Source organism: Varanus komodoensis, unplaced genomic scaffold (assembly GCF_004798865.1).
Source record: "Varanus komodoensis strain SLA01 unplaced genomic scaffold, ASM479886v1 scaffold44_3, whole genome shotgun sequence".
Classification (NCBI taxonomy): Eukaryota; Metazoa; Chordata; class Lepidosauria; order Squamata; family Varanidae; genus Varanus; species Varanus komodoensis.
Window position 1 is genome coordinate 1,631,150 of NW_025336010.1, and position 15,016 is coordinate 1,646,165.

General features: G+C 47.9%; 1 protein-coding gene across 4 annotated transcripts in view; it reads left to right on the forward strand.

Moving 5' to 3' along the window:
* Nucleotides 1–5,181, forward strand: part of SPPL3 (signal peptide peptidase like 3) — a 109,249-nt gene extending 104,068 nt beyond the window's left edge. For 2 of the 4 annotated variants that reach the window (XM_044444419.1, XM_044444420.1), the window contains exon 11: nt 3,962–5,181. In XM_044444419.1, the coding sequence (XP_044300354.1) occupies nt 3,962–4,033 (72 nt within the window). In that variant the 3' untranslated portion in view covers nt 4,034–5,181. Of the gene's footprint in view, nt 1–2,095; nt 2,210–3,961 lie in introns of all 4 variants that reach the window. The other 2 variants (XR_006416111.1, XM_044444421.1) reach the window with 2 other exon arrangements.
* Nucleotides 5,182–15,016: the final 9,835 nt, after the last annotated feature.

Sequence of the window (15,016 nt, forward strand, 5' to 3'; positions counted from 1 at the left end):
CAACACATTTATTTAAGGTATTCATATCCCATCCTGCAGAAAATCATTCCAGGACAGTTTACAACAGTATAATTTTGCACTCACTCTCCATGTGAATAAATGCATTTGCAGATTTTTTATTAATATTTCTGGTCTTTCACAAGATCATGCACTGTTGGAGATTTGAAAATGGTAGCTTTATCTGGGAGATACCTTCTGCCAAAATGCAGGCTGAGGGAAACTGTCAAAATAAGAACTTCTAAAAGTAACCAGAGTTCTGAGAGTTAGCTGACAACTCCTGTTAAAGAAAGGGGTGGCTTATGCTTTTCCAGCAGTCGGTGTGAGCTTAGCTTGACTCCGGGGGATGGTGGAGGATAGAAACATAGAAACAGAGTGAGTCAGAAGGGGCATCCCTGGCCATCTAGTCTGATCCCCAGCTCTAGCTGGCTCCACTCACAACATGCCCACCATGTGCATGTCCAGCCTATCTTTGAACACCCTCACCGATGGAGCCTCAACTACCTCCCGTGGAAGCCCATTCCACACCCTTGGGGCCCTAACTGTCAGGAAGTGCTTCCTGGCATCCAAATGGAACCTTGGTTCCCTGAGCTTTGCTCCATTGGAGCGCGTCCTGCCGTCCCCTGCAGGGGTGAACAACTCTCTCCCCACCTCCTCTGACACCGCCTCACATACCTGTATGTCGCCAACATCCCCTCTGAGTCTCCTCTTCTCCAGGCTGAAGAGACCCAGTTCCCTCAGTCTCGCCTCATACCCCATCCCCTGCAAATCGGCCACCAACCTTGTGGCCCTACGCTGCACTGACTCTAGTCTGGCTATATCCTTTCTGTAATGAGGGGCCCAAAACTGAGCACAATTCTCCAGTTGCGGGTGCACCAGAGTCATGTAGAGTGGTAGTAATACCTCTCTCGATCTAGAAGCCACACTTCTGGCTATGCAACCAAGGGTGGAGTTTGCCCTCTTGACCACCGCATCACACAGCTGACTCATATTTAGCCTGCAGTCAACCTGCACCCCGAGGTCCCTTTCACAAGTACTGCTCTCCAGCCATTTTTCCCCTAACTTGTGCTTATGACAGCTATTCCTATGCCCCAAGTGCAAGACCTTGCACTTATTCACATTGAACGCCATCCTGTTGTCTCCTGCCCACTTCCATAGTCTGTCCCGATCCTTTTGGATCTGGAGTACCTGCTCCTCAGTTGTGGCCACTGCTCCAGTTTTAGTATCATCTGTGAATTTGACCAGCAGACTGTTCACCCCTTCTTCCATGTCATTTATGAAAAGATTAAACAGGATCGGCCCCAGGACAGAGCCCTGGGGAACCCTGCTTGTCACTGGCCGCCATCCCGATGATTCCCCACTAATGGTTACCTTACGCTTTTTGTCAGTCAACCATGCCCTAATGCACCGGTCAGTGCTTTGGTGTATCCCAAAAGTCCTCAGTTTCTCCACCAGGATATCATGGGGCACTTTGTCAAAGGCCTTGCTGAATCCAGGTAAACCACATCCACTGCATCCCTCCATCCAACTATCTTGAAACTTGTCATAGAATTCCACAAGGTTTGTCTGGCAGGACCTGTTTTTACGGAAGCCGTGTTGTGTGGCTGCCAGCCTCCCTTCCCTATCTAGCATCACTAGATCTCTCTCTATTATGAGCCTTTCCATTGTTTTTCCTACACAGGACGTAAGGCTAACAGGTCTGTAATTCCCCATGTCCCTTCTACTACCCTTTTTGAACATTGGAACCACTGACGCCACCCTCCAGTCCTCTGGAACTTCACCCGTTCTCCACGAGGCCTCAAAAATGGAGGCCAGCAGGCGTGAGAGAACCCCTGACAGGAGAGCCTGGAGGAATGTTGTCCATGGGGTCGTGATGGGTCGGATGTGACTTCGCAACTAGCATAGCCTAGCCTAACCTAGCATAGCATATAAGCATGTACAGTCATTGGGGAAAGTGAGAGCATCTTTAAGACAATGGCATTCTCACCCCCACCCCCTAAAAGAAGATCTTCATGCAAAAGGGATATAAATCCCACCAAGCCCCATTCATGAGCATGGATCACTCATGGCTTTGGTCTGACCTGACATTTTTTCACAGCTCTCAAACCAGGCCAAAGTGGGGTGAGGGGCCATTGGAGTCCTCTCCTGGTCAATCTCCAGGATTGGTGCTTGTTGCGTATTGCCAGTAAGAGCTTCTCTGGACATTGCCCAGGTGAGAATACCTATTTTCAGTCTTCTGTAAGTGCCTAGCTGCATACTTCAGAGGACTGAAAATAATACTTAAAATGTGTAGAAACATTTGCATGTATGTGGGGGGAATTCCTCCATTTGCAAACATGGGCAGCTCTTCCAAGAAACTGCTTGACACCTGAGGGGGGCTGTTGATGGCTGTCAGGACAAAGATTGCAAAATCCAGCCCTCAAACAAAGGCCATGGCCTCAGAGCAGCAGGGGGGAAGCAAGAAGGGCAAAGAGGATCTGATGAGCTGAGGGCGGCTTGCAGTCACAGTGGAGCTGGCCCTAAGCTGTTGACTGCTGCTCCCAAGGGGAGCACCTGTCTAGGCACGCTGTCACTGGCGGGTGCTTAGACACGATTGGCAGCCAATTTCCCTGAGGGACCCAGTCATCTGGGTTTCAGTGAAAGGGTACAGCAACCCATGGGTTGTCGTGCTAGCTTGTTACCCTCAAACAAATCACCCTGCAGAAATCGACTCAGGTTCCTGCCACCTGCCACTGAGAAATTCCCATTTCTCACTTTGTGAGCCTCCCCGAGGCTTTGTTGCGATGGGGGCGGCATAGAAATGTTTTGACTAAATAAATAAATTTTAGCAGTGCCGTGTGTGGAGAGGAGGTGCATGCTCATGGTAGGTGGACCCACACCTGACCAGGGCCAGCTGTCACCTTGTCACTTCTCCCTTGGGATTAAGATCAGCTGTGCAGCATGCCAGCGCACCGTAAATTCCAGGAAGGACCCCAGCTGTGGCCCTGTTGGTACGTGTCCCTGTCTGGCCAAGTCAGTGGCTGGAGGAGAAGCTCAGGGAGCATTCCAGGGCACTTTTCTGGCTTGGAGAGAGCCCCCTAAGAGCTCTCTGCACATGTGCAGTATACTTGGACTAGTTGGGGGTTCTTAATTTTGATTGAGAGAGAATGTGATTTGAGGATTTTTGCCCAGCATGTGGCAAAGAATTATTTCCAGTTGTTATGACAGTAGTTGGCATTTTGATTTGGCATGGGAAAATGGGAGATTCTGGCATTCATCTTGAAAGGCAAATTATTATTTTTTTATTTTTTATATAGAATAATACTTTTCCATAAATGTTCTGATGGAGAGAACTGTCTGGACTGCTTTTATGCTGGCAGAGAGACTGGAATGCACAAATGAGCTTGTTGCTCACCCAGAAAGCTTAACAAACTGAGACAAGAATAGACAGAAGTAATTGGAGAACTCGGTAAAGACGTGTTACGGAGTGAGGGTGGCTGGGGAAAAGTTATTTGGTTGACAGTTGTGGACTTAGCAAAGCTGTGCTGATACCCTTTGTAAGAATTATCCACAGTTCTTGGAGTGACATCCATGTGGCTTTTGGAATGCATCCCAAGCTGCCCTCAAGCATCTCTTCCAGCCCTCGGCCACATTTAGCTTCAGGTGGCAGAGCTGTTGCTTCTTTTTTTTTCCCAGTTCATTCTGAGAGACTTGGATATAGAATAGTTGGGATTTATGTTGCTGGTGCTAATCCAGACGTGGGAATGAGCGTCAAAGTGAGGAAGGAAGGACAGAGCTGACTTGAAGGGGTGGGCAGAAGGAAGGTAGCCATGGACATGAAGCCCGTGTCATAAAACCAGCTTGGACTTTGTGAAGATATGATCATAGTAGCGAAGCAGGTTTGACTTGGAGTTTTTTATCTTGCTCCTTCATGTGCACACCCTTTCCCTCGCTCCTTCCCTCCCACCTTTGCCCCTTTCCTTAGGGTGACCTGCGTCGCATGTGGTCTGAACCATTCCACTCCAAGTCCAGCAGCTCACGTTTCTTAGAGGTATGATGGAACGGATGGAAAGTGACCGGAACCCCTACCTGGTCCTTTTTTGGCTCACAGCTTGGTTGCCTGTCCTTGTGGCTGGGCTGGCACTTGGGAGAATGGCCTGTTTGCAGAACTTGCGCCAACGGACTAGCTGCATCAAAGGAGAGAGGAGCAAGGTGTGTGAGGCTTCCCCACTTCCCTCTCCACTTGGAACTTGGAGCGGTTTGCAATGGCAGTCAGCTTCCTCCTCTCCATCTGTTTACGGATTAGTGCCAGACCACTGGGTGTTTCTTCAGGGAGGAGGAAACAAACTCTCTGGTGAAAGTGGCACACGGTCACTGAGGAACTTGTGAAAACTAAAAGAAAAAATGGCCACTGCACTCGGAGTTTCTTGGAAAAACTCTCAAGTACTTTGGAACCAGTTTTTCTTTGGACTTCTGTTTCAGAAAGAACAGAGACAGAACTTCTGTCGCTATAATCTTTTTTCCTTTTGAATTTATTAAATATTTTCTGTGGTGTGAGGTGACTTATTAAATCCACAGACATTGAGTGACTTCTTGCAGTACACAATATAAAGACTTTGTTGTAACTAGTTCCATTTTCACCCAGATGTCATGTTGCAGTGAAAAAGGGCACGTCTTTTGTACACACATGCATAGACCACACACACATGCACACACACACACACACACACGCGCACGCATATAATGCATATGCAAAAGAAAACCTGCTAAGATCATGCTTTATAGTTGACAGGGGCTTGCTGTAATTTCTAGCATGTAGAGCAGTTTACTCTGGCTTTCTTGTATACGGACCTGCAAGGATGCTGCTGTCTCCCCCCTCCCCCCCCCCAGCCCAGCTCCATGAGTGAAACTTCAGTTTTTAAAAGTGTAGTATTTTGTACTGAGTGTACTCCTGGATTTTAGGGGATTATTTGATTTTCAATCAATGTAGCAAACCCGGAGGGCGGGGGGAGCTGAAGCCCTTTTCCTCTTGCCCTCTTTTTGTCTGTGGGTTGCTTTGGTTTGTTTTTGTTTTTTACAACTTATCCATTACAGGTTTTTAGTAGCTCCCTTCCTGGCCCAGTGCATGTATTATAGCAACCGTTGTCTTTGTGTGTTCTGATCATAGTAATGTATGACTTGTAAATACATTTTTTCTATTTTCTATTTTTTGTATTTTTTGGCATTGTTTCATTAGTGTGCTGTATTCCCCCCATTCCCTAACGTTTAAAAAAGGGAGAGGGTGGGAGGGTGGGAGGGAATCCTGTCCTCTGGTATTACAATTGGTCAAAGTTTGTGATGACTGCTTTGTACCCAGGATTCTCTTAAAATGTGGACTTTTATAACCACATTGTTCTGGTCATGTTATTTCAACTCTGAAAAATCAGCTATTTCAAAGATGATCTCTTTTTGTTGAAGTGAAAGTTTTGAAAACTGTTTTGAAGGCCTGCGTGTACAAAATTCTGAGCAGGAAAAAAGGATGCCTTCACCTAGCCCTTCTTGAGATTCAAGGTTTTAGGTGGTGAGTCCCACAATCCTGTCAGGTTGCTACTTCCTGCAAAAATGTCGTGTTTCCTCCTCTTCTTCGCTGTGGTCTCTGTGCATCACGGGAAGATTCTCTCAGCTAGTAACATTTGTGGCAGGAACGCCGCTGTCCCACCCCCTTGTATAAATGGGTAGAGTCCCCACTCCATCACCAGTCCACTTTTGGCCACCTTCACTGTGCCTCGGGTTCTTTCATTATTTCTGATTTTTCTCACAAACTTCTTTGCTTACCTAATTTTTAAAACTTTAAACTTTCCTTTAAATCCTCCCTTCCACAGCTTCAATCCTTCCCTCACAAACTCTTCTCCCCCACCCTTTACATATTCCACCCCACAAAAAATATTTTTAAAATCCTGTCTGTCATCTTTCTACCCTATACCAGTGAAGGCAAACCTTTTAGAGACCCGAGTGCCCAAACTGCAGCCCAGAACCCACTGATTTATCACAAAGTGCCAACACTGCAATAAAACCTGAATACTGAGGTTTTAGTTTAGAAAAAACAACTCATACATTAACATCTTTTGTCTTAAAAGAAAAACAGTAACAGAGAGAAGGAGCCATGTTCACGTTCAGCAACCCCAAGTCAAGGAACGCCGGGCTTGCTTGCGCCTGGGCGCGCTCCCTCCCTCCCTCCCTCCCTCCCAAACCAGCCACCAGGAATGCCGCAGGAGCTTCGGCAGCACTTGAAAGTTTACTGGAGGGGCGGAATGGGGAGGGGAGAGACCTAAACTAAAGGTGAGGTGAGGCTATCGCTGATCCCTTCCATGTTTCCGTTGGGATCTTCCTCAAGGTGCCCCCATGGCGCTGCCAAACCTTGACAAGCGGGGCGGAGGGGTCCCTGCCACGAGCCCACTCCTCTCGCTTCGCAGCAGTTCCAGCCTCCACGTTTCCTTGTTTTGGCCTCCCTCCCCAGGAAGTGCCATATCGATCCCAGGCACCCTCTCTCTCCTCCTCCTCGCTCCAGCTGCTGCTGCTCCACCGCCTCGGCCCCATTGCTCACTCCCTTCGCCCAGCTTGCCCCGCGCCCCTGCGGCCACTGGTGCGGGAGCCTGGCCCAGGAGCGGGCGTGCAGGCAGGCGGGTGCATGGCTGCCTGTGTGCGCCTGCGGCTCCGAGTTGGCAGGGTCCCACCACTGCACTAGGAGGGTGGCTTGGGCAGCCACTCGCATGCTGCGGGCCGGGAGGAAGAGAAAGAGGCAAGAGCAGGGCACCGCTGCCAGCGCTCGGCATGCCCGCTCGCTGCTCGCCCACTTCCTTCCTGGCACACCTGCTGTGGCTATTGCACCTGCCTCTGGCCACCTGTTTGATGCTGCCTCTTGCAGCGAGTCGTAGCTAATGAGTGACATCTATGCCTGGTGCCATGACTCTTTCCGAATATGTGCATGGCTGCTGGGGCGATGCTGGGGCAACTTGGCTCGCGTGCCAACAGAGAGGGTTCTGCGTGCCCACTGTGGCATGTGTGCCATAGGTTCACCAGCACTGCCCTATACTTATTCTCCCTTGATGGCACAGCGTTCTGCTTTTAGAAGGTGTGCCCAATGCAGAGCAAAAATGCCATCTATGAGCACGTATTCGTTCTGCTGCTCTGTCTGAGTGAAGGACATCATGTGGACAAATGCATCCATTGTCTAGCCTTTACCAAACAGCCTTGCAAGAACCATGAAAACCACCTCAAGAAAGAGCTCTGGGATAGAGCCTAGATCCCGATGAGAGAGGCTTCCAATGGTCCAGTCTGCCAACCCTTCAGCAGCCAAAGGAAGCACTCCACTTGCTGAACATGGTGAGAGCACTAAAAATGTTTAGGATGGTCTCAATCTCCTATAAGGCACAAAGAAAAAGGTAAGGACCTTGAAACTGAAGGGATTGCTAAAGAAAAGCATCCCATAAAGGAGAAGCTGAACAAGAAAAAGAAATGGCTTCTCGTTTGGCACAGAAGGAAGTTTCATACCAATCTGAAATGGAACAGGGCATGTCAGTACCGAGTGAGCCTTCATTCTGTCCTCTTTGGTGTGGACGACACCAAGACCATCTCCTTGCCACATGCCAAGCCTGTCGCCAAGACCCCCTTCACAACCTCACTTCAGCTCAGCTGAGACCCAAGCACCGCAACCGATGGTTGAACTTCCATCTCGGAGGGATAGATTCATGAGTCTCCCATACACTCTCCGGTACCATCTGACTGATCAGAGCTGATACATCCTCCCACTCCGACTCTGTATGGGCATCCATTGCCACAAACCTCTCTGGGCTCAATCTGAAGACCATCTCCTCCATATGAACCTGAGTTCCTTTAATATGGAAGGAGCCAGTACTGGATGCCTCCTCCATACACAGGCTATGGACATGGATATCCATAGAAATGCCTCCCACCCTACTGATACCCTTACCCACCACCTCCTCCATGTTGGAGACCACAACAAACTGCAGACATACCTTCTACATCTCAGGAAGAAACAACTGCTACAGCTTAACCAATGGAGGAAGGATCACCGGCACGTTCTTCATCCTCAAGTACGGCTTACCTTTCTGATTCAGAAGACATAGAACAAGCATATACAAGCAGAACAATTTTCAAAAAGGGTAGTAGAAGGGACATGGGGAATTCTAGACTGGTTAGCCTTACGTCCATTGTAGGAAAAACAATGGAAGGCTCATAATAGAGAGAGATCTAGTGATGCTAGATAGGGAAGGGAGGCTGGCAGCCACACAACACGGCTTCCACAAAAACAGGTCCTGCCAGACAAACCTTGTGGAATTCTATGACAAGGTTTCAAGATGGCTAGATGGAGAGGATGCAGTGGATGTGGTGCACCTGGATTTCCGCAAGGCCTTTGACAAAGTGCCCCATGATATCCTGGTGGAGCAACTGAGGACTTTTGGGATACACCAAAGCACTGTCCAGTGGATTAGGGCATGGTTGACTGACTGAAAGCAAAGGGTAACCATTAGTGGGGAATGATCAGGATGGAGGCCAGTGACAAGCGGGGTCCCCCAGGGCTTTGTCCTGGGACCTATCCTGTTTAATCTCTTCATTAACGACATGGAAGAAGGGGTGAACAGTCTGCTGATCAAATTCGCAGACGACACTAAAACTGAAGCAGTGGCCACAACTGAGGAGCAGGTACTCCAGATCCAAAAGGATCTGGACAGACTATGGAAGTTGGCAGGAGACAACAGGATGGCGTTCAATGTGGATAAGTGCAAGGTCTTGCACTTGGGGCATAGGAATAGGTGTCATAAGTACAGGTTAGGGGACAAGTGGCTGGAGAGCAGCACTTGTGAAAGGGACCTCGGGGTGCTGGTTGACTGCAGGCTAAACATGAGTCAGCAGTGTGATGCGGTGGTCAAGAGGGCGAATGCCACCCTTGGTTGCATAGCCAGAAGTGTGGCTTCTAGATCAAGAGAGGTATTACTACCACTCTACACGACTCTGGTGCACCCACAACTGGAGTATGTGCTCAGTTTTGGGCCCCTCATTACAGAAAGGATATAGCCAGGTTAGAGTCAGTGCAATGTAGGGCCACAAGGTTGGTAGCTGGTTTGCAGGGGATGCCGTATCAGGCGAGACTGAGGGAACTGGGTCTCTTCAGCCTGGAGAAGAGGAGACTCAGAGGGGATGTTGGCAACATACAGGTATGTGAGGGGATGTCACATGGAGATGGGTAGAGACCTGTTCTCCCCTGCAGAGGAAGGCAGGACGTGCTCCAATGGAGCAAAGCTCAGGGAGCCAAGGTTCCATTTGGATGCCAGGAAGCACTTCCTGACAGTTAGGACCCCGAGGGTGTGGAATGAGCTTTCACGAGAGGTCGTTGAGGCCCCATTGGTGCTGGTATTCAAGGATAGGCTGGACATCCACATGGTGGGCACGTCGTGAGCAGAGCCGGCTGGTGCCAGAGGTCAGACTAGATGGCCCGGGAGACCCCTTCTGACTCACTCTGTTACTATGTTTCTATATACCTCTCCCGACCTTATGGTTTTGACTCAAGGCCTGGGATTGCCTGGATAGAACGCTTCTCAGATCTACTGGTCTGTATGTCAACCTCCTTAGGGATCGACATCCAACAGCATATGGATACAGAACAGGGTAACATCTATGATGTTACCAGGATGGAGGACTCAGTTCCAGTGGCCCTGCTGTTGATCCCCACTCTGCGTCAGAACATGATGGAACCATAGGAACTACTCAATCACCCACATCCAACTTCCTGGCACCTAGGGTCTATTTATAAAGTCAGGGAACAGGACATTCCATTTTTTCCGCAACACCCGCATCCAAACTCAGTGGTCATTGAGTTTATGCAAGGTCAGCAAAACAGAGCACACTGCACCGGTTGATACTGAAGGACATAATATCAATATGATGTCTTGCCGAATTTACTCAGCCATGGGACTTGGACTCAGAATCTCCAATGACAAGGCCACTATGGCCCGTTATCAGTATTTCCTATGGCAGAAGATGGAGTCACTTGCTGCATTCCTTCCTGACTGACAGAGAGACCTGGCTAGAATCTTTATTGGTGAGGCAATGCAGTTTTCAAAACAGTTGGCAACGGTGAGGCATCATGTAGACTGCGATTCCAGGGCGCTTGTTGGTGCAGTGGTTCTCAGATGGCATTCATGGCTATAAGCTGGTAATCTCCCACAGGAGACAAAACTGTGTGTGGAAAATATGCTGTTTGACAGAACTGGACTCTAACACTCAAAAGCAGGTGAGAAACAACACCATCCACAAGGCACATCTGACAGCTCGCAGAATGGGATGGGGACCCTCCCAGTATCACAACCATAAGTGGCCTTGGAACAGACAGCCACAGTATCACCCCTTCCAACCTATGCAACAGGGATACCCTGTGGTGCGTCAGTCTTTCCAACAGAGACCAAACTATTCCTGCCATACCAGCCTCCCAGGAAGTGTGTTTATTTATTACAGATAAATGCCAGCACTGATGGGCAGTGCAAACCAGTCCTCTGTCAAACTCGCCTCTCCCATTTGGAGATTGACTTCAACATCATCTCCCCATGTGGGTGTCCATCATATCTTATTGGTGGGTTCTTTCCATTATCGAGCATGGATATAAAATCAAGTTTGAAACTCTTCCCCCCTCTCGGAGCAGTCTGATGAATACCAGCTTCACTGATCCTGCAAGAAGTTAGCAACTGCTTTGTAAGAGAGTGATTCAAAAATGTGACTGCTCAGAGAGACAGCACGATTTCTACTCAAGATACTTAATGGTACCAAAGATGAATGGAGGCCTTCACCCCATCCTAGACTTGCGTGGAGTGAATCATTTCATCAGAACTAAACCATTTAGGATGACCACGCTACAAAACATTCTCCTGTTATTGCAAAAAAAGGATCGGTTTATGTCTCTGGACTTGAAAGATGCTTCTTTTCTTATAAGCATACATCCTGCACATAGACACTTTCTAAGATTCATGGTTGGTACAGAAGTGTACAAATTCAACATATTCCCATTTGGTTTCACTATGACACCTAGAGAGTTTACAAAATGTATGACCCTGTTATGTGCCCACTTAAGATTACAAGGGTTCAGGTTTACCCTTATCTAGACTATTGGTTGTTAGTCTCATTTCTAGAAAGGACTTCCTGAACTCCGTCAATACTACCTGCACTTTATTGCACCAATTGAGGCTGTGCATTGATAATGAAAAGTCATCATTTGTTCCCTCTCAGACATTCACGTATATCGGGACTCATCTGGATTCCAGACATGCGCAAGCATACTTGCCAACAGAATGGAGGAAAAAGCTGACAGAATCCATCCTAAGACTAAAGACCAGGAAAACTAGCTCTGCTCACTCCATACAACAAATTCTTGGACACATGGCATCAGTACCCGTAGTCTCAAATTGCGAGGCTGTAAATAAGACCATTGCAGTTATGGTTCAGTCGCATCTTCCATCCCGAATGCAATTCACCTTACCAACTCCGCATTCAGTGTTGTGAACACTGTCCTGGTGGCTAGTCGAAACCGACCTGACCCAAGGGATGCCATTCTGACCACTGGACCCGACTGCAACACTATACGGATGCATCTTGAACTGGATGGGGGGCCCACTATGCGTCCTACTGAACTCAGGGCATCTGTCATGAGAGAACAAGACACATCAATTGCTTGGAACTACTGGCAGTCTTCAAAGCTCTCTGCTCCTTCGAAGCCAATCTTAGGGGCAAGATCATACAGACAGCAACAGACACATCTCCACTGTGTTCTGTGTGAACAAAGAGGGAGGGACAAGATTGGCTCCGCTTGCACAACTGGCTCTTCATCTGTGGAACCGGTGCATCAATCAGGGAATGGACATACAAGCAGTTCACCTGGCCGGTATGAAGAAGCTCAAGGATTCGTTGAGCTGCTACATATCCACAACACATGAATGGGAACTCAGTCGAGAAATCTGTCACCTCCTCTTTGATCAGTGAGGAATGCCCTCGATAGACTTGTTCATGACCCATCAGAACAGAGTGTGCAGTGCTTACTGCTCCAGAGAAGGGATGGGACAGAACTCCCTTGGTGATGCATTCATGATCCCGTGGAATAGCGCTCCATTTTATGCATTCCCCTGATACCATTAATAATGCCTAGTGAAGATAACACCAGCAGCATGCTGATCACTCTGTGGTGGCCTCGCCAGGCTTGGTTTTCAACCCTGCTTCAGCTGTCCTGAGGGATGTACAGTATAACACAGAAGTGAGTACCCCCCTCACATTTTGTAAATATTTTATTATATCTTTTCATGTGACAACCCTGAAGAAATGACACTTTGCTACAATGTAAAGTAGTGAGCATACAGCTTGCATAACAGTGTAAATTTGCTGTCCCCTCAAAATAACTCAAGACACAGTCATTAATGTCTAAACCGCTGGCAACAAAAGTGAGTACACCCCTAAGTGAAACTGTCCAAATTGGGCCCAAAGTGTCAATATTTTGTATGGCTACCATTATTTTCCAGCACTTCCTTAACCCTCTTGGGCATGGAGTTCACCAGAGCTTCGCAGGTTGCCACTGGAGTCCTCTTTTACTCCTCCATGACGACATCACGGAGCTGGTGGATGTTAGAGACCTTGCGCTTCTCCACCTTCTGTTTCAGGATGCCCCACAGATGCTCAGTAAGGTTTAGGTCTGGAGACATGCTTGGCCAGTCCGTCACCATTACCCTCAGCTTCTTTAGCAAGGCAGTGGTTGTCTTGGAGGTGTGCTTGGGGTCGTGATCATGTTGGAATACTGCCCTGCGGCCCAGTCTCCGAAGGGAGGGGATCATGCTCTGCTTCAGTATGTCACAGTACATGTTGGCATTCATGGTTCCCTCAATGAACTGTAGCTCCCCAGTGCCTGCAGCACTCATGCAGCCCCAGACCATGACACTCCCACCACCATGCTTGACTGTAGGCAAGGCACACTTGTCTTTGTACTCCTCACCTGATTGTCACCACACATGCTTGACACCATCTGAACCAAATAAGTTTATCTTGGTCTCATCAGACCACAGGACATGGTTCCACTAATCCATGTCCTTAGTCTGCTTGTCTTCAGCAAGCTGTTTGCGGGCTTTCTTGTGCATCTAAAGAAGAGGCTTCCTTCTGGGACAACAGCCCTGCAGACCAATTTGATGCAGTGTGCGGCGTATGGTCTGAGCACTGACAGGCTGACCCACCACCCCTTCAACCTCTGCAGCAGTGCTGGCAGCGCTCATACGTCCATTTCCCAAAGCCAGCCTCTGGATATGATGCTGAGCACATGCACTCAACTTCTTTGGTCGACCATGGCGAGGCCTGTTCTGAGTGGAACCTGTCCTGTTAAACCACTGTATGGTCTTGGCCACCGTGCTGCAGCTCAGTTTCAGGGTCTTGGCAATCTTCTTATAGGCTAGGCCATCTTTATGTAGAGCAACAATTCTTTTTTTCAGATCCTCAGAGAGTTCTTTGCCATGAGGTGCCATGTTGAACTTCCAGTGACCAGTATGAGAGAGTGAGAGCGATAACACCAAATTTAACACACCTGCTCCCCATTCACACCTGAGACCTTGTAACACTAACGAGTCACATGACACTGGGGAGGGAAAATGGCTAATAATGGCCAATTTGGACAGTTTCACTTAGGGGTGTACTCACTTTTGTTGCCAGCGGTTTAGACACTGATGGCTGTGTGTTATTTTGAGGGGACAGCAAATTTACACTGTTATGCAAGCTGTATGCTCACTACTTTACATTGTAGCAAAGTGTCATTTCTTCAGGGTTGTCACATGAAAAGATACAATAAAATATTTACAAAACGTGGGGGAGGGTACTCACTTCTGTGATATACTGTATATTCAGCTGCAAGGAGTTCCAGACCTTCTCATTCAAAAACGGCAGAATCCAACATCTAGACTTGCACACACTGAAACTAATGGCATGGCTAATACACTAACTTTTGTACCAGTATCAAGTTCAGTACATCCGGATGTTGAATACATTTTACAGTCAGCCCTTTGCCCAAATACTCGATGATCATATGGATTGAAATGGAAGCACTTCACATGCTTTGCAACCAGCAACAACTTCTTGCCTGAATCTGCAACCATTGAGAATATTCTACATTTTCTTCTTTCACTACATCGAGGGGGCTTGAAACCCTCATCCATCAAGGTATATACCTTGCAGCCGTATCATACCATGGAGGACATATAGAGGGCTCGTCTGTGTTCTCATAGCAACTAACACATCAGTTCCTACAAGGACTCCAAAACCTATACCCTCTGATCTGATTGATTGTACTGACATGGAGTCTGTCAGTAGTCCTGCAGCCCTTAACAAAACCTCCATTTGAACTGTTAGCCTTCACTGACTTAAGGTTGCTGTCATGGAAAACGGCCTTCCTGATGGCTATAACTTCAGCCAGGAGGGTGAACGAACTATGTACCCTTCGGGTTGACCCCCCATATTTGAATTTCCATAAGGAAAAGGTGGTCCTCCGTATGGACCCAACCTTCCTCCCAAAAGTGGCAACAGCATTCCATTTTAATCAAGATATGTTGGTATATTTTCCTGTGCCATCAACACTGATTGAACAGTCACTCCACAGTCTCAATGTCCTCAGATCACTCGCTTTTTACCAATCCCGAAATGAACCGTTCTGCAAAATCAAGCGACTGTTTATAAAGTACTCTGAGCATGACAAGGGAACCCGATAGGACCCCAATGCTTGTCAAAATGGATAGTTGAAACCATAAAGTGTTCATAACAACTCACTAAATTGGACTTACCAATCCTTCCAAAAGAACATTCAACCGGAGCTGTGGCCACCTCCTCAGCCTTACATGCAGGTATACCTGTACAAGATTTATGCAAAGTTGCCACATGGTCCATCCCATGCACCTTTGTCAGACATTACCATCTTGACGTAGAGGATAGAATGGATTGCTCTTTTGGCCATGCCATCCTTTCGACTGTCCTT